Here is a 20,058-nt window from a genome sequence, read left to right as displayed (position 1 = left end):
CAAAAGAACGCTGTACCCGTTGCCACTGCTCCGAATTACAACCAAACTTTACGAAACCCATTTTCAATACTTACTTAACAATGTGCATAAGTTTGGTTTAATTCGGTGCAAAGACACGGTGGGTCCACGTTTTGGCATATATTTCGAGACCCTAGTCATCAATAGGTATGAAAATTGCCCCGTATTAAAGCACTTATCAACAGCTTTCATTTGATACCTATATTGTACATACACAACCAAAGGTAACTCGGGTCCACGTTTTGACCTATATCTCGAGACCCCAGTCACGTAGCGGCATGAAAAATACTCTGAACTAAGGCATTCACCAACAGCTTCAATTTGATATCCATATTGTACAAACACATTCTAGGCTCCACGTTTTGGTCTCTATCTCGAGACCCTAGTCACGGAGCGGCATGAAAAATACTCTGAGCTTAAGCATTCACCAACAGCTTTCATTTGATACCCATATTGTACATACACGTCCGAAGATTACCCGGGTCCACGTTTTGACCTATATCTCGAGACCCTATCTACCAATAGGTATTCAAACTATACGGAAATCATCTTCAATACCTACTTAACAATGTGTGTAAGTTTGGTTTAATTCGGTGCAAAGACACGGCGGGTACACGTTTTGGCATATATTTCGAGACCCTAGTCATCAATAAGTATGAAAATTACCCCGTATTAAAGCACTTATCAACAGCTTTCATTTGATATCCATATTGTACAAACACATTCTAGGGTCCACGTTTTGGTCTCTATCTCGAGACCCTAGTCACGGAGCGGATGGAAATACTCTGAACTAAAGCATTCACCAACAGCTTCCATTTGATACCCATATTGTACATACACATCCAAAGGTTACTCGGGTCCACGTTTTGACCTATATCTCGAGACCCTATGTACCAATAGGTATCCAAACTATACGGAAACCATCTTCAATACCTCCTTAAAAATGTGTGTAAGTTTGGTTTAATTCGGTGCAAAGACACGGCGGGTCCACGTTTTGGCATATATTTCCAGACCCTAGTCATCAATAGGTATGAAAATTACCCCGTATTGAAGCACTTATCAACAGCTTCCATTTGATACCCATATTGTACATACACGTCCGAAGGTTATCCGGGTCCACGTTTTGACCTATATCTCGAGACCCTAGTCATCAATAGGTATGAAAGTTACCCCGTATTAAAGTACTTATCAACAGCTTTCATTTGATATCCATATTGTACAAACACATTCTAGGGTCCACGTTTTGGTCTCTATCTCGAGACCCTAGTCACGGAGCGGATGGAAATACTCTGAACTAAAGCATTCACCAACAGCTTCCATTTGATACCAATATTGTACATACACATACGAAGGTTACCCGGGTCCACGTTTTGACCTATGTCTCGAGACCCTATCTACCAATAGGTATCCAAACTATACGAAAACCGTCTTCAATGCCTCCTTAACAATGTGTGTAAGTTTGGTTTAATTCGGTGAAAAGACACGGCGGGTCCACGTTTTGGCATACATTTCCAGACCCTAGTCATCAACAGGTATGAAAATTACACCGTATTGAAGCACTTATCAACAGCTTCCATTTGATACCCATATTGTACATACACGTCCGAAGGTTACCCGGGTCCACGTTTTGACCTATATCTCGAGACCCTAGTCATCAATAGGTATGAAAATTACCCCGTATTAAAGCACTTATCAACAGCTTTCATTTGATATCCGTACTGTACAAACACATTCTAGGGTCCACGTTTTGGTCTCTATCTCGAGACCCTAGTCACGGAGCGGATGGAAATACTCTGAACTAAAGCATTCACCAACAGCTTAGTTAGTTAATGTACACCCACAAAATAATGTTAGTACACCATTGTTTTAAATATACTTATTTTTGATATATAATATATGATAGTGTTAATAAATATTGTAATCAAAATGATTTACTAGATTTTTCATAATTTTGGCCTGATTTCGGAGGAAGTGTCGAATAGGGCTTTATTTACATTTACGAAGCCAAGGTAGGGTGGGTATAGAGCAGCCACACGACATACACATGCGCTGCCACGCTTAAGGATTCTTGGGCCTCTTAGGACTGTAGGTGGAAGTTATGTATGTTGGCAGTTTTTAATTTTCTCCGTATGCAATTTATTTAGTTTATCTTGTGAGGCGATAGTTATGATGGTAGCTTGGCTCTGCTGCTTCGTTTTCGAACCCACGTACTGAAGCTCCGGCACACAAGCGAGTGCACACGGCGCAGTGGCAGAACATCATCACAAGCAAGCCTACCAGAACTCATCTATGGTCACATAACAAGCTATATCTTTTTGATCCGGAATATATGATAATAAAACAATTATTGTCTTATTATTTGATAATGAAGGTTAGGTTAGGTTAGCCTGGTTGGCAATAAGCCGCGCATAGACCTTTTGGTCCCTAGCGATACCAGATGGAGACCGACCTTTATGAATACCTGAAGTAGACATCATGCAGGATATCAGCGCTTTTGGCGAATCTAAGTAGGGCTGGGAGCTCCGCTTTTGAGACGTCTTCCAGACCCTCAAACAGTGGGGCTCCCAGGCATTTTAGTCGCGTTTTTAATAATGCCGGACAAGCGCACAGAAGGTGTTCTAAAGTCTCGTCAACATCCTCTCTGCATTTTCTGCATTTGTCCGTGTTAGCAATCCCTATCTTGTACGCATATGCAGCCAATAGATTGGGGCCTGTTAGCATACCTATGATAGTTCTGCATTCCTTTTGCGAGAGCGTAAGTACGAATGGAGTCAGTTTTTTGTCGTTAGTTCTACACATGACTTTTGGTGTTTTGCATGTGGTCAAGTTATTCCACCTAGCTTCCACTTGCCTTTTCATGTGGTTGTCCATTTCGTTGTATATTGTATTTAGCGGTTTTGGTATGTCGTTCTCTTGTTCAAATGGTAGTCTCACAGCACTTTTTGCTATCTCATCTACTATTTCGTTCCCCATAATGCCTTTGTGACCAGGTACCAAGTAGATATGCAGCCTATTGTTTCCGGCTAGCCTTTCTATGGCCTCCCTGCTCCGTCTAACATTTTTGGACTTAATACAATATGAGCTTATTGCTCTTATTGCTGCTTGACTGTCCACGTATATATTAATTGTTGATTTCTTTCTTGTTCTAGAGTAGGCTAGCTCCGCGGCCTTCCCCACAGCAAAAACTTCCGCTTGGAAAATACTGCTGTGGTTTGGCAGCTTGATAGGCTGCCTTATTCCTAGTTTTGAGCTGTAAATACTCGCTCCCACTCCGTCTGGAGTTTTCGAGCCGTCTGTATAGATGTGAAAAGTTCTATGGCCAGGCTTCATGCCTTTGTGCCATCCCTACTCTTCAATTGTAGTGCGAAACCTTCTCTCCCAATTAAAGTACGGAGTCATGTAGTCCGTGCCACCTGAGCTCCACTTTCCTATTGAGCTGTGACCGAACGTTCTGCAGGTGAATACCCCCGCAGCCATTTGCCTCCTCGCGGATTTCGCTGCCAGGTTTTCCGCCATGAGGTCAATAGGTGGCATGCTAAGTATCATTTCCAGCGCCGCCGTTGGAGTGGTCTTCATCGCTCCTGTTATACACAGAGCAGCGAGGCGTTGAATCCTTTCTAGAGGCATTAAGTATGTCAGTTTTTTTGTCGTAGTCCACCATACTAAGGTTCCATATAGCAATATCGGTCTGACTACTGCTGTGTAGCACCAATGCATCAGAGAGGGTGATAGACCCCAAGTAACGCCCAGCATTCTTTTACATGCGTACAATGCATTACTGGCCTTCTTCAGCCTCTCCTCAACGTTGTGCTTCCACAGCAATTTGCTGTCCAGTATTACTCCGAGGTACCTCGCATAGACTTTGAGAAGTAGTTCGTTGTTGCCTAGCTTCGGTAGGTTCCACGCCGGAACTTTGTACTTCTTGGTAAAAAGTACCATGTCCGTTTTCGCGGCGTTTATCCCTAGCCCTGCGCGAGATGCCCATTGGTGTATCGTTTTGAGAGTGTTGTTCATCACATTACTGATGGTGTCCAGGTACTTTCCCGTAACTACTATAGCTATGTCATCGGCATATGCCACTAGTTTAGGTGCCCCTCCGTCAAGTTTCTTAAGAATTTCATTTGCTACAAGTAACCATAATAGCGGTGATAGTACCCCACCTTGCGGAGTACCTCTGCATGCATATTTGGTGACGCTCGCATCGTTCCACTCCGCTTTTATCTTTCTGCCAGCTAATAGCTGCCTTATCCATAGATAAACCGCGGGTTGCACATTAAGTGACTCTATGCTGTTTAAAATAGCATCTTTTGTCGCGTTGTTAAAGGCTCCTGATATATCTAGAAATACTCCTAGAGCATACTCTTATATTCTAACGCCTTTTCTATGTTTAGTATAATGAGTGAATGCTGCGCCTTGGATAATTCTTCCGGCGCAATTGTGTCTCTAATGTATGTATCTAAAATCTTCTCTAACGTTTTCAGGAGAAATGAGGTCAGACTAATGGGCCTGTATTCCTTTGATTATAGAGGGTTGCTTTTTCCCGATTTTGGAATAAACACAACTCTCGCTTCCCTTCACAATACAGGAACGTAGCTGAACCTCAGGCATCCCCTGAATATCGTTCTTAACCATGGTACCACAAGATGGCTTACCTTTTGGAGCATGGCTGGGAAGATTCCATCCAGTCCTGGCGATTTATATGGGTCGAAACTTTGTATGGCCCATTCTATTTTGTTGTTTGTAATTACGTTCGTCGGGATTTCGTGCACAAGATCTCCTCTAGGTTCGAGATCTGCAGTGTCCGCACACCCTGGAAAGTGTGTACTGACTAGGTCTTCTAGAGAGTCCTCACACTGTCAGCCTACTCCCCGTTGGTTTTTCGTATTGTTCTTGGCATAGACGGATTCTTGGATAACAGTTTCCTAAGTTTAGCCACATCGTTAGTGTCTTCCATACTGCTACAGAAATCCTTCCAAGATTCTCTCTTGGCTTTACGTATCTCTTTCTTGTATACTTTTAGCAGATCCTCATACTCTTTCCAACAGAACTCATCGTCAGCCACTTTGGCTAACCTATAGAATTCATGTACTCTACGCCTTTGTGCTCCTAATTCCCTGTTCCACCAAGGAGGCTTCACCTTGCGTCTATTACGTGTTGGAGGGCAGGATCTTTTAAAGGCTTTAACAAGAGTAGTTGTAAACAATTCAGCCCCTTTCTCAAGCGCGATGTTTGACTTGTATTTCCGGGGTATTATTGGTGTTTTTGATAGTATATCCCTGTACCAGTCCCAGTTCGTATTCTTAGGATTTCTAAAGGATGTAAGCTTGTTTTTTGAGCGGAATATCACCTGGAAGCTTATGTGTCTGTGATCAGAGAATGAAGACCTACTCAATACTTCCCATTCCTGAACCATAACATGCCTGCTTGTGTAGAGTATTAAATCGAGTACATTCCTCGAGGTTGGTCCCACATATGTTGGTTCCTCACCTCTATTAGCTATTTCTAGACTACTCTGAAGAATATAGGTAAATAGTGACTCACCTCGGTCATTTATGTCTGCACTTCCCCAGACCGTGTGATGTGCGTTTGCGTCCGTTCCTACCACCAGAGCATGCTTCTTTCTGGCAGCTGTTTCTACCAGCTTCCGAAGTTCCGTCTGTGGTGCTTCCTCATCATGTGGCATATAGCAGGACCCAAAGAGTAGCGTCTCATCCTTGCAGCCCTCCAGCGCCACCACTGTCAGATCGTCTGAAGAGAGATTATGATCAATATAAGAACATATACTTTTTTTGACCATTATCGCTGTTCTTACCTTATTTTTTACAATCGGGATGTATGTGTTGTAGTTTTGTGACTTTAGACTGGAGACTATGTTGCCCGACGCTATCCATGGTTCCTGGACTAGAGCCACATCGTAGCCGACTCCCTCTATGCTGAGCAGGAGCTCGGCTGAGGCGTTTTTACTTTTGTGGAGGTTTATCTGAAGGGCTTTCAGCATCTGGCCGCAGTACCTTCTCGGGGTTGGATACTACCTCCAAGTCGCCCTTCTCCACTTCCTGTATATTGAGGGAGGCTTCCAGCCTCCCCCGCAGCGAGCGTGTTGTGGTTGTCGTCTGCCGGGTTGCGCTTTTTGAGGCGAAGGTGCACGCTACCAACTCCCCAAGCCATCCTCCCGAATCGCGCGTAAAGCAGGTCCTCCGCCGGCTTGTAGATTAGGATAATGTAATCCTGGCCACCATCAGCAGTTGGTGGTTTTGCTACGCTCAACACTTTCCAATTGTCTGTCGGTACGTCCGTGTTTTGACGTTGTAGTAGTCGCAGCGCATATTCCGGTTTTACCACTCGCGGAATGAAAACCTTTGCGTTCGGTATTGAGGGAATGCAGCTGCGATCAACGATTTCCAGTGATGCCCACTCCCACAGGCCGTGAAGCGTTTTTACCGCTTCCTTTAGCCATGTGAGCGTGGGGTCATCCTTGCACTTTATGATTTTGACGCCGCTGAACCACCCTGCTCCGTCGAATGCTGGCATGGGTGCGTTCGGCTCCGCGTCCATTTTATTAAAAAAGGTTTCCAGTAGCTTCATTTCCACTACCTTCCACCGTTCCTGCGACATTCGCCCCAGCTGGTCGCTACGGTCAGTGAGTGCCACTATGAGGTGTCTCTTGGCAATTTCACTGGCCGCTACCGCTGCTTTCGACGTCGTAGGTCTTTCGTCTCCGTTTTTAGGTTTAGCCGTCTCGTGCCTGTGCTTCTGCTTTTTTGATGGCCCTGAGGCCTCACTATCCGCAGAACGCTGCCTCTTGATGGCTAGCTCTTCTTCGATTTTGTTCGCATATTTCGGGTTCGAGGCTGCGAACATTGGCTTTGCTGCGTAGAAGGCCCGGCCATTTTTGATCTCCTCTCTGGCCCAAGCCAACCGTTCCTCCTCTTGCTTCGTCAGGTTGGACTTGCTGCCAAATCGGTCACAAACTTTGACCGCAGCCTTGTATCGGGCCTTGGCCGTCAGCTTCTCTTTGTCAGGCTTGATCCTTGGTCTGTTCTTGCTATCCGAAGCAGCACCATTGGACCTAGCCGGAGAACGCAGAAGAGCCTCTTCCTCAGCTGTGTTGGTGCTCCCGACGCTTTCGTGGTCCGAGTCTTCGTAGACAACGGCACCTCCGCGTTGAAGAGCGTTCAGTGTGTGTTTGGCAGTGGAATTACGACCACTGCAGCCTGCGCTACAATGGAAGTTTTGTTGCTTAGATTTTTGTCTGTATTCATCTTTTTCGTACGACCACCTGCTCGACGAGGCGAGCACAGTGGTCTATTTATATAGTGGGGAATTCAAAACGGTCCACCACGGCAGCGCCCCATACCGTGGCAAGGCCACAGTTACTTCCTAAGGCGGCCCGGTGTTAGGAAGGCGCCGTTGAAATACAGCCGGTCTGGTGAACCCCCTGGCTGCAAACCACCCAATGGGCACGGTGTCGCATAACACCCTGGATTAGGGGGTGGGCTAGGAGAGGAAATAACGGGATGCAAGGGGTTTGGGGATGACAAAGGGATCTTCGTCGGTACGGTGATCTTCGCATGGTGAATTGGGTGGCCACCAGGTTCGCCGTAAGCCTCATCCCCGCGTCAAGGAGACCAACATGATGAGCATTATAATGATTGATAATGAAAATCAATACAAATTTGCTTTAATTTACCATCACCTACCATCTTGGCTGAAACCAGTAGTATTCGGATAACGGTCGTTTCGATACACATGATAGTAACTATCGAAGTAGTCCGATCAGCATATATTTCCATTCAACCATGTCTCATTTATGCAGCCATGTCTGATTACTATATGTCATATTCATGCAACGAGACACAGCGATAGAAGTGTTCAGATTTTGAGGTGATAGTTGTTGATTGAAGGGCTTTTAGAGCCACTTGGCTATCTGAAAGTATGTAAATGTGAGTACCTTTCATTTTCCTGCAAAGACATTCTCTCACACATATTTCAATTGAATGTATTTCTGACTGAAATATTGTTGGGTAGAATGCCATCGGAATCGATTTTTTGAATTTATGCCCATTGATTCCTGCCCTGCTCTACCCCCTGAGTTCAGATATACCTTTTAATCTTAAGGGACTCTAGCGAGTTTCCCTTTCAATCAAGATTGGAAGCGGTGGTATATAGCCCATCTAATACCGACACATACTTGGCGGTGCAGTTTGTTAAATTCGTTTACTGCTTTTCTTTGCTTAACCTTAGGCCTCCATGCTAAGGATGTATATGTGACTATGGGTTTCCCAACTGTGGCGAATGTCCAAAAGGTTATTCTAGGAAAAACCTTGTGCATGCAAAGAATGCCCTTGTGGCTTTCGAAGTAACTCTCACAATATGTGAATTCCAAATAAGCGTTTTGCCAAGACTGACGCCAAGATAGTTCGCTTCTATCGAAAGTTAAAGTGTTGTTCCATTAAGGATCGGACATTTGAGATTTTTGTTCCTTCTCCTAGTAAACGGTACAAAAGCTGTTTTGAATGGGTTAATGGAAAGCTCTTTTTCCGTGCACTATTCGATTATTACACTGGCACGCAAAAAAAAAGTTGTCTTTACACCGGGCGCGACCTATCTACGGGCATGTTTTTCGACCCACTGAATACGAATTTCAAGTCAGTTTGGGCCGCCCAGCCTTGAATTTCGAGTAAATTGCAAAAAAAAAAAAACCCAAAAAATAGCAAAAAATCGAATAAAATAGTAAAAAATGGATAAAATAGCAGAAAATTGCTACTGAAAAAATGGAAAGAAATCTTTTAAACACAATTAAATAAGTTTGTTGTATTGTTTATTAACAAAATACAAGATTAAAACCTGAAAATGAAAAAAAATGTAAAATCTATGAAAGAAGAAGAATGATTTTGCTAACTTTCAAACTGTCGTCTGGTGGTATCGAACTCTTTTATTTTCAAATGATCTACGGAGAGGATTTCTCTTTCGTTTGTTATTATCTTTTGATATATAAATATAGTATACATAGTCTCCATTTCACTTATGTCTTGATGAAAACGTTCTCCGTGTTCTTCACTGTACTCCCCAAGATTCTCAGGAAAGTAGTCAATGTGAGAATCTAGGAAGTGTAATTTTAGATTCATTAAGCATACTAAGTTTTTGTAATTTGTTACTAATTCGTCGTCTATTGTCCTGTACTTTTCGCTTTTATTATTTCCGAAATGGCTTCCTCATGCCAGCCTTATATACAAGCTACTAGGTCATCAGCGTAACCCTGAGTGTGAAAACCTAGGCTTTTAAATTTGTGGAGAAGTTCATCTATAACTAGAGTACACAAAAGAGGAGAGAGTACGCATTGTGGCTTTGATAAATTTTATTGTTCTTCCTAGTTCAGTGCTAAACTTTTCTATAACTATTACCAGGCTATGTATTCCAGTCTCAGTAGATTTTCCCTGTTGATAGCCAAATTGAAGTCGATGCAGTGAATAGCTGGTTTTGCGCTGGGTTTGGGAGCCGTCAATTAAAAAATCTCTCTCTGTTCGGCTGGTTGATGTCCTCGTGATCTCACTGCCATTGAAGAGATATGATAGAAGGGACAAGGCAAGAAAAGCGTAGGACCTTGTGACGTCTACTACAGCTGCCAATGAAAGGAGCTCAAATTTGGTGTCGGTTTTGTTGTGGGAGAGAGACTTCGTCGCCAAGTACTGTCGTTCACTCCGGTGGACGAGCGTCTCGTAATAATCCCCATCAAAGCCGGTTTTCTTAACATCTCGCTAATTTGCGCCCACGCCCCGACGGAAGAGAAGGACGATGTGACCAAAGATTCCTTATATGAGCGCTTGGAACGTTCCTATGAGTGCTGACCCGCCACGAAATAAAAGTCGTGCCGCCGACATCAACGCCAGGGCGGGCGAGGAGGGAATTTTTGGTCCCGCAGTCGGAAAATTCAGCCTGCACAACGGAACATCCGGACACGGACAGAGGCTGATCGACTTCGCCGGGGTCCGAAACATGGTAGTCTGCAGCACCAGATTCCAGAATAAGAAGATATACAAAGCTACCTGGCTGTCCCCTGATCGCAAAACGCGAAACCAGATCGATCATGTTGTGATAGATAGAAGACACGCTTCTAGTGTATTAGATGTACGTACGATCCGAGGAGCCAGCATCGACTTGGATCACCACCTTGTTGCAGCTAAACTGCGCACACGCCTCTGTGAAGCAAAAAACGTACATCTACCTACACAAAGAATGTTCAACATCGAAAAGCTGCAATCACAACAGACAGCCAGAAGATTCGCCGTTCGACTCTCCCTCCTGCTCTCAGAGAGTACTGCCCAACAAACCGGCATGCACGAACAATGGAGCAACATTTCTTGTTCTCTACGTACCGCCGCCGAAAACGAAGTCGAACTCCGGCGAGCCCGAAAAAACAGTTGATACGACGAAGAATGTCATGCTGCCTATAGAGTCACGTGCGATCGAGCGCAACACGAGCCATGTGGGATCGGTACCAAGAGCTAAGAAAGGAGGTGAGACGTATTATCAGAAAGAAAAAACCAGATACCTAAATACGTGTGTGCGAGGAGCTCGAGATGCTGGCCAATAGGAACAACGCCCGAAAATTCTATCAGAAAGTTCGGCGACTCGCAGAAAGGTTTAAGACCGGGCCGTTTTCCTGTAAGAACAGAGACAGGGATCTGGTTACTGACGTACAGAGCAATCTTACATTATGGAGGTAACACTTCTCGCGGCCGCCGTAGCCGAATGGGTTGGTGCGTGATTACCATTCGGAATTCACAGAGAGGTCGTTGGTTCGAATCTCGGTGAAAGCTAAATTAATAAAAACATTTTTCTAATAGCAGTCGCCCCTCGGCAGGCAATGGCAAACCTCCGAGTGTATTTCTGCCATGAAAAAGCTCCTCATAAAAATATCTGCCGTTCGGAGTCGGCTTGAAACTGTAGGCCCCTCCATTTGTGGAACAACATCAAGACGCACACCACAAATAGGAGGAGGAGCTCGGCCAAACACCTAACAGAAGTGTACGCGCCAATTATTTATTTTTTAACACTTCTCGTACCAGTTAAACAGTGACAGCTGCGCATGTCACAGATAATGTGAAGATCCCGATACCCCAATCGTCGACGACGGAATTGTCGTTCCGCTACCCGCCCATGACGGAGTGAGAATAGGCATAACGCAGCTAAAGAACAACAAAGCCGTGGGTGCCGACGGATTGCCGGCTGAGTTATTCAGACATCACGGCGAGGAGCTGGTAAGGTGCATGCATCAGCTCCTATGCAAAATATGTTCGGATGAAAGCTTGCCTGCCGATTGGAATTTAAGTGCGCTCTGTCCAATCCATAAGAAGGGTGTTCCTGCAATTTGTACCAATTACCTCGGGATTGGTCTTCCAAATATCGCTTACAAGGTTCTAGCGAGCGTATTGTGTGAAAGGCTGAAGCCCACCGTCAACCAACTGATTGAACCTTATCAGTGTAGCTTCAGTCTTGGAAAAGACCCATGAAAGGAGAATCGACACACACCATCTTTTCGTCGACTTCAAAGCTGCATTCCATATTACGGAAAGGAGTTACTTGTATGCCGAGATGTTTGAATTTGGTATACCCAGTTTTGTGTATACATCAGTTTTGTGCGGCTATGCAAGATGACATTGCTCAACACCAGCAGCGTAGTCAGAATTGGGAAGGGCCTCTCCGAGTCGTTTGATATCAATCGAGGTTTCAGACAGGGCGACCCGCTGTCGTGTGACTTCTTTAACCTGATGTTGGAGAGCATCGTATTTTATAAGAGCATACAATTGTTGGCGTATGCCGATGATATTGACATCATCGGCCTTAACAACCGCGCTGTTAGTTCTGCCTTCAACAAAAAAAGCAAAGTGAATAGATTTGGTGGGGAACGAGTGCAAAACGAAGTATCTCCTGTCTTCAAACAAGCTGTCGACGCACTCGCGTATCGGAGCCCACGTCACTGTTAACAGTTATCATTTCGAGGTTGTAAAAGACTTCGTATATTTAGGAAGCAGCATCAACACCGATAACAATGTCAGCCTTGAAATTCAACGTAGAATCTCTCTTGCCAACAAGTGTTACTTTGGACTAAGTAGGTAGCTGAGTAGTAAATTCCTCTCTCGATGAACGATATAACACTCTACAAGGCTCTCATGATGACCGTCTTAACGTGTGGCGTAGAAGCGTGGACGATGACAACATCCGATGAAGTGACGCTTGGAGTATTTGAGAGAAAGACTCTACGGAAGATTTTTGGACGTTTGCACGTTGGCAACGGCGAATATCGCAGACGATGGAACGATGAACTGTATGAGCTTTACGACGACATAGACATAGCGCAGCGAATAAAGATCCAGCGGCTACGTTGGCTGGGTCATGTCGTCCGAGTGGATACAAACCCTCCGGCTCTGAAAGTATTCGATGCGGTACCAGGTGGTGGTAGCAGAGGAAGAAGAAGGCGTCCACGACTGGCGCGCTTTGTTATACTTGGCTAAAATCGCGTAAGCGGTTATCGCGCCAATTACGAAGAAGAGAGGGGGATGTTGTCTAAGTTGTTTTCCCTTATATACTGTTTGTTGTTTTCCCTTTTCCATAGTTTTAAGGAAAAATGAGCTAAAACTGATTGGTCTGTATGATTTAGGCAATTGATCGGGTTTTTCCTTACCTATTCCAAATGCAACCTTCACTTCAGCCCATTTTGTAGGTAAATATCCTAGAAGAAAGCTTGCTTTACATAATATGTTGTAAAAGACAGGCTGAATGTTGTTATCGCCCATTGTATCCGCATTTCATAGGATATAACAAGCTATTTTTAAGTTCTCAGCACTCACATATTTTTTTTTTTTTATTATTAGTATTGTCATTGCAACTAGTATAACATGACATATATATACTAACGAGCAATTTTTGTGGAGTTTTGTTACAACAAATAATATGAGTTATTCCTCAGCAAAATACAATTCATACTTTAACTGATTTTTATTTATTTATTAGTTTAAATCTAGAGGTTTTTTTACGTTTGAGCCTTCGTTTCCATTTTGTAGTATCGTTAAGAATCAAGGCTTCATTGTTCACATGCTTGCTTAGTCGCTCTGCGTGCGACTTTGCAAATTTCTTTATGGTTGCCGTAACCGAATCAATATTGAGGTCACGTTCTAGGTCTTGCGTCCTAATATACCATGGAGCGCAAACTGCATGCTTGAGTGCCTTAGTCTGAAATCTTTGTATATGCGCTGTATTACTATAGCTGGTGCATCCCCATAGCTGAATCCCATAGGTCCAGATAGGTTTGAGAATTTGTTTGTAAAGCAGTATTTTATTGTGTGCGGATAACGCTGATTGCTTACCGATTAGCCAATGCATATTTTGGAATTTTAGATCCAGTTCTTCCCTTTTCTTTTTCACGTGCGCACTCCACCTAAGTTTCGTATCGAGCGTCATACCTAGATACTTTGCTGTATTAGAGTATGGTACTTTAATGCTGTTTATATATATTGGCAGGTAGTTGGACTTTTTGTTTGTAAAGTTAATGTGTACAGACTTTGTTTCGTTCAGTTTAATGTGCCATTTATCTATCCAATTGTATATTTTATTGATAGCAAGCTGCAGTTGTGTAGTAGACTCTATTTCTGTCTTTCCGACGGTTAGTATTGCAGTGTCATCAGCAAATGTTGCTGTAAATCAATTTCTGCTGTTTGGCAAGTCGTGAGTAAAAAGTAGATAGAGAAGGGGACCAAGCACACTTCCTTGCGGCACACCAGCTTTAATCTCTTTCAGTTCAGAGAACTCATCTTCGTATCTGATGCGAAAATAGCGTTCAGTCAGGTAGGTTTTTAAAATATTAAAACATTTTGTTGGCAGTACATTCTTTATTTTCCACAGCAGACCAGCATGACATACTTTATCGAAAGCTTTAGAGACATCGAGAAATACAGCCGAACACACATTTTTTTCTTCAAATGTTCTCGATGATACGAGTAATTCTGTCAATTTGGTCAATAGTAGAGTGGCGCGCGCGAAATCGAAATTGGTGTGTTGGTATTATTTGTTTATTTTCTATGATATTGCTCAGGCGCTTTATCAAACATTTTTCCAACAGTTTTGATAAGATGGGCAACAGTGAAATTGGTCGATATGATTCCTGGTTTTAGAATCATGATGACATCAGCTATTTTCCAATAGATTGGAAAGTATTGCAGCTTAAAGCAAGCATTCATTATGTTTGTTAGCTTAGTAGTGATGTTTCGTGGAACTTGTTTGAGGACTTCGGCAGTTATTACATCAAGCCCTGGGGATTTCTTCGGCTTCAACTTTTGTATCTCGGCGCACATCTCATCTTCAGTTATGGGTACTATATCGCCATAATCATCATTCGCTATGCCATCATTATTTAGTATTGGTCGCTATTGGGTGTAAAGATGTAATAGCTTCTGCCGGCACAGAGATCTCGTCTAGTACTAGTGATCCAGGGAAGTGAGTGTCCAGCAGAAGTTGACTGGTTTCCTCTGGATTTCTTGTGTAGCTCCCATCTGGTTTTTTCAGGGTACTAATGCCGTTTGGGTGGTCTTTCAGTAAGGCGTTTTGGATACGAGTAGCATTTGAAGACAATTTTCACAATGAGTCCTCCAAGTAGCTCTTTTAGATCTTTGTTGAAGTTGGTTAAGGCTGTTGATTAGGAGGACCAATCCCCCGTTTCTTCAGCTCTATTCCATAAATTCTTGTTTGTTTACGAAGGTCGGAAAGTGTACTATTCCACCAAGAAACATTTCTTTGTGGCTTTTCACTTTTACTTGACAACTTTCTTAAAACGCAGACGTTATTTTTGAGTGTAGCTCACTCAGCTCACATATAAGTAGAATATGCTGCCCAGAGCAGTTAACACTTTGTTCTAAGCTAAAGTGAAAGTAATTCCAATTAGTTTTTCTGGGGTTTCTGTGAATTATCATTTGTGGCTTGGTCGCACCTATATCAAACCTAATATGTCTCTGATCAGACATAGATATTTCCTCTGACAAATGACAATTTGAGACTTCGGGCAAGCATTATGACTCGAGAGACTGATGTCAAGGATTTCTCCTCTGATTGCGTTAATGAATGTCGGTTCGTTGCCTCGATTTAGGATAGATATATTATACCTAAAAAGAAGTTCAAGAAAGTACTCAGCTCTTGGATTTATGTTTGTACTCCTCCACGCTGTGTGGTACACATTTGCTTCACAGCAAAGGATCTACCCGAGACGTTTTTGCTGGCAGTATTCCACTGGGGTTATAACCTTCCTTGTTGGAGCAGTAACCTCATCGCCTGAAAGGTTAGCAATGGCAAGCACTACCTCATGCTCACCGTTGTCACTTTTACCCAAATCGTCACCAGGTCCTCTGTATTAAACTGTGAATTTGGGATAAAGGTGAGTTGATAATTTATTATTGGCAGCATATATCAACTTACTGTTTATCTTCTGGAGTCCCACAATGACTCCTTTAAGTACCCGTGGTTCTTGAATGAACGCTTCATCCAAGATTTTTGATGGAGATTTATTTGAAGGCATCCGAGTTGCCTTCTGCTCTTACGAGGTTTTTGGATTGGCCAGGTCATCTAGTCATCCTTCGTTTGGCAACGACTGCCTTTTTCGTGCCTTGGTTGCTTTTCATAAAGGCTGCTTCCTCACCGGACTTCAGGTCCCCTTTTTAAGCCTTGCTTTGGCTGTGCGTTTTTTTTATCGGCCTGCAGCGGGGATCGCATGCGAATGCCTTCAGCCACTTTATCGCGCTATGTGCTGGTTGTTGTTGGTTTAACAACATCGTGCCTGGAGCAACTGGCTTTATCGTCCTGGGCTATTGAAGCTGTTGGAATCGAAATGGCTGCTTCCTCACAACCTTGTTTTACCGAAGGCTCAGAATTATTTTCGGTTTTCTTCGGCGGATCAATCTGGCCTTTAGATTTTGGCCGCAGTTGAATTTTACCGAACCCATAGTTCAGCCAGTTGTGGTAGGATTTTATGACATCTGCGGAGATTGAGTCGATCGCAACGGTAATTTCTATCACAGAACCCTTGCGCACTCTGTTGCCTCCCCCCTAGTCGTTAGCTTTGAGGTCTTCATTTTGGCGATCGAGGAGGCTGATAATATCCTCAGTTGAGGTGCTGCCCAATTCAGAAAAGTGACCAACGAAGATTTGTGGGAGCGGTATATCTGCCTCCTGCACAGTCATCAGCTGTGCATCCTTCCACGGCTTCAGCGTAGGAACTTTAGCCAATTGGCCGTCTCATCGCAACCGCATGAAAGTACTGAGTATCCTCGGCGGGAGCTAGAGCTATTAAGGCTTTGCATCGCCAGTCTGCTTTTTCCTTATAGCCTCCAGGGTAACATGTTGTATGCCCATTAGTTTTTCTGTCGACTATATTGTAGCTGCATGGTTGGTTAGTTGAAGTGGTGATTCTTCCAGAATCCAACCAGCACTTCCGCCCCATTTTGTTCCCACATCCTCGCTACGAACTTCTTTAACGGTTATTTACAGCAAGACTATATCCAGTCTGTGTGGTTTAAGAACCTTATAAGATTGTTGACATCCAAGCCAGATAGTTGTTCGAGACCCTAGAACAGCGGTTAGCCCAGGGTTAACATTCTGTCCTTGCATAGTGCAGAGCATTCACAGAGGAAATGGAAGATTGTTTCCTTTTTCTCCGGTTGTTTGCAACTGCGACAGTATGTATTGTGAGGGATACCCACTTGACCTGCTTGTCCTCCGATAGACCAAAAGCCAGCTTTGACTGCCGTTAGTCTTCAGGCGTCTCGTACTTTCATGTTTATCAATGTCGACTATTGCCTCAGATTGTATCGTTAGTCGGCCATAACGTTCTGCTAATTTTGCATTTCGTCTGGTCTCTCAATCTACAATTCGCGATTCCGAGGTACTTCAGGGAAATTGTATTCTTGACTATACCTAATGATGTGAATACCGATTCTGCTAGGTCGTTATTCATGGCAGATCCCCCTCATGCCAATTCGTCTGCTTTTTAGTTACCTTCAATGCTCCGATGTCCTGGGACCCAGATTAAGTTAACTTTTTGGTTTTGACTCAAGGCGGTAAGGCTATTCCTACTTTGTTCCACCAGTTTTGAGGTTCCTGTAGCTGAATCCAGTGCCTGGACTGCAGCTTCTCTATCCGAAAGAATAGCGATATTGCCCTTAAAAGATAAATCTGCGATTAGTAATCTAAAAGCTTCCCCAATGGCCAGTACTTCCACCTGGAAGACACTGCTGCTATTAGTGAGACGTACAGATTTCTCAATTTTAAGTCTGTGAGAATATATACCAGCTCCAACACTACAGTCCATTTTACTGCCATCTGTGTAGACTGTAGTGTCGAAATTGTTTAGAGAGGATCCCTTACTCCATTCCATCCGAGATGGAGTTTCTATTGAAAGTTACCGTCGGGATGATATTATCAGTCCTCTCAGAGGTATACTGGGTTTCTCGCAATAATAGACAGGCATGACCATAAGTGTTTTCTTTCCAGTGAACCACTTCATTTAACCTAAGTGAATTCATGGTTGCCATCTTCTTGATATGTAGATCTACCGGAATATTACACAGACTGATCTTTGTACTCTGCCAAGTGTTATTGTAATCTCTCTCAAGAGCTTTCCCCCAAACTAACGAACCATACGATAAAATAGGTCGTATAACCACCTTATACAACCATAATGGATGCTTAGGTTAAAGACCCCATTTTCTTCTAAGCATACGTTTACAGGCATATAAAGCAATTTCTGCTTTCCTTACCCACTCTTCGACGTTGAATTTCCAGCTAAGTTTGGAGTATACTCCCCCCTATTGAGTGCCCCTAAGGACCTTCTTGGTGATGTTAGCTTTGATTATCCTGGTTTCTAGCATAGAGATGACCCAATTGCTAATGCTTTTGTCCACCCCTAAGTCTATCAGCGCCCGTTGGATGGCATCTACCATATAATAACATTGTAAAATGAGCTTTCTATATCTAAGAATGCCCCCATAGTGTAATATTTGGTCTCTAGAGAGCCTTCTATTGTTCGTGAAGCGCTGTCTCCGTAGATTTGTCGTTAAGGTACGCGTGTTGTGCAATTGATGTACCAGAGATCTCCAGAGAGCTTCTGAGATCTATTCCAAAAGACTTTCAAATGTATTGAAGAGGGAGACGAAATACTGACTGTTCTAAAGTCTTTCACTGATTCATGCCCCCTCCTACCTATTTTTAGTATGAAGCCGATCTTAACTAGTTTCCAATTATCTGGAATATGGTCTAAGTTTAAACACACTAAAAATCAGACTTCTTGACCCAGGAAGCCATTGAATGATCTTTCGATGGAATGCGGCTAAACTTAGCAGAAGCCCTGGTAGATTCGATTGATGAGCAAAATTCCCTCGAGCTTTCCTTCTTGCCGGCCCTAATTGCCGTCTTGTACTGTCACCGACTTTCTTTCTACAGTTTCCAATTTCCGGTCGAGTAGCTGAGGTTAAAGGTTGATCTAGACTTTTCCCTCAGTTTGGAGAGCTCACTGCTCCACCAAGGAGGGTATGTTTTTTTTTTTTGCTGTATTTTATAGGATATGACGTTTTGTAGGCCCTAGTAAATGTCTTCTCCAGTGCTGTAACCCTACTCTCACGGCTTTACGTGAGAGTGATTTGGTTGATCGGAATCCCTCCTATCCTATTATTTACTACATTTTTAAACCTCTCCCAGTTGGTTCTCAATGGATTTCGATGAGGTAAGGGTGGATCAACATTAAGATCTAGATCGTAATATAAAAGATCCAGCTGTGATCCGAAAAGACTTTTTATTGGTGACCCTCCAATTGTCTAACCTTACTGAGCTGTTTTCAGACAATAGAGTAACGTCGATCACTTCCTCCCATCCCCTAAAGTACTCCGTACTAGGAAAGGTGAAAGTGGGAGTGTTATCCATGTTACATACCGACAAGTTAGTACTAATTATGAATTCATAAAAAGATTCACCCCGGTCGTTGTTTTCGGAGCTTACCCATAAGGCGTGCCTCGCATTGGCGTCGCTTTCGAGTAGCAGGATTTTGGTTGTATTTCCATACACAAGTCTGCGGCCCTCCAAAAGCGGTGCTGGTCTGTCATGTGCCCTGTATATTGAGGCGAATATTATTCTAACTTCGTCAGTGGCTTCCACCTCAAAAGCCATCACATCCTGTGAACTATATAAAGGGATTAAAAATGTATTTAAATGTTTTTTTTTAACAAAAATAGATGATCTGGGATTACCTTGAATCCGTTTATAGTAGATATTGTAGTTGTTTCCAGTGAACCCTTCACCTCGGTGCTACGCTCCCAGGGTTTCTGAATTAAAGCGATGTTCACTTCCTCCTCCACCAAGAGAACGGTTACGTTGTCCGTTTTAGAGTGCTGCACATTAATTTGGACAACCTTTAAGCCCATATTTATCAGTTTTCTTTTTCGGACTCGGTGTCATCGAGCTGCATTCCGGTCAGCAGTTCGTTGGCACCGTCGGCTCCATCTTGCTCCTCTTCTGAATTTGCAGAAGGGAATATCTTCAGCAGGGCCGTCCGAATGCCGAGCCGAAGTTTGTTTTCCACTTTCTTCAGTAGTCCCAGTCACTCTTGTGTAATTAAAAGGAGGAACAACATGCTGTGCTTTTGAGGAGCCTCCGCTTTGATGATCGACCAGTCGATTATCGGCACAGAGCGGTTATGAGCCTGAAGGTAGGGGATCAATTGACTGATTTCAAACTCCATGTCTGGTATCCAGATGCGAGTCCTTCGCGGAATCTTGCTAGCCAGAATTAGCTTGAGTTTCAAGCCCTCCCAGCTGTTCCGGATTTTACCAATAGCAGAAGTGAAGCGAGAACTGGTCATCACATTTGATGACACGGTACCCGCAGACTACCTTTACCGAGTCGAAACCTGGTGCTTGACCCTCGGGTTCGTCATAACATGGTCAACGACTATTCGAGACAACCGTGCCTCAATTTCTGACCACTTGTCAAGCACTGATTTTCCTC

General features: G+C 43.5%; 1 protein-coding gene across 1 annotated transcript; it reads right to left on the bottom strand.

The window, feature by feature from the left end:
- Nucleotides 1-5,234: 5,234 nt before the first annotated feature.
- Nucleotides 5,235-19,475, bottom strand: LOC129250321 (uncharacterized). Its single transcript, XM_054889953.1, has 4 exons — nt 19,302-19,475; nt 19,029-19,227; nt 5,366-5,766; nt 5,235-5,294 (listed from the first exon to the last, which is right to left on the bottom strand). The coding sequence occupies exons 1-4, from the start codon at nt 19,473-19,475 to the stop codon at nt 5,235-5,237; spliced, it is 834 nt and encodes a 277-aa protein (XP_054745928.1).
- Between the last annotated feature and the right edge of the window lie 583 nt (nt 19,476-20,058).

This window comes from Anastrepha obliqua, chromosome 6 (genome assembly GCF_027943255.1).
Source record: "Anastrepha obliqua isolate idAnaObli1 chromosome 6, idAnaObli1_1.0, whole genome shotgun sequence".
Classification (NCBI taxonomy): domain Eukaryota; kingdom Metazoa; phylum Arthropoda; class Insecta; order Diptera; family Tephritidae; genus Anastrepha; species Anastrepha obliqua.
Note: the sequence above shows the minus strand (reverse complement) of the source record. Positions and strands in the feature narration are given on the sequence as shown.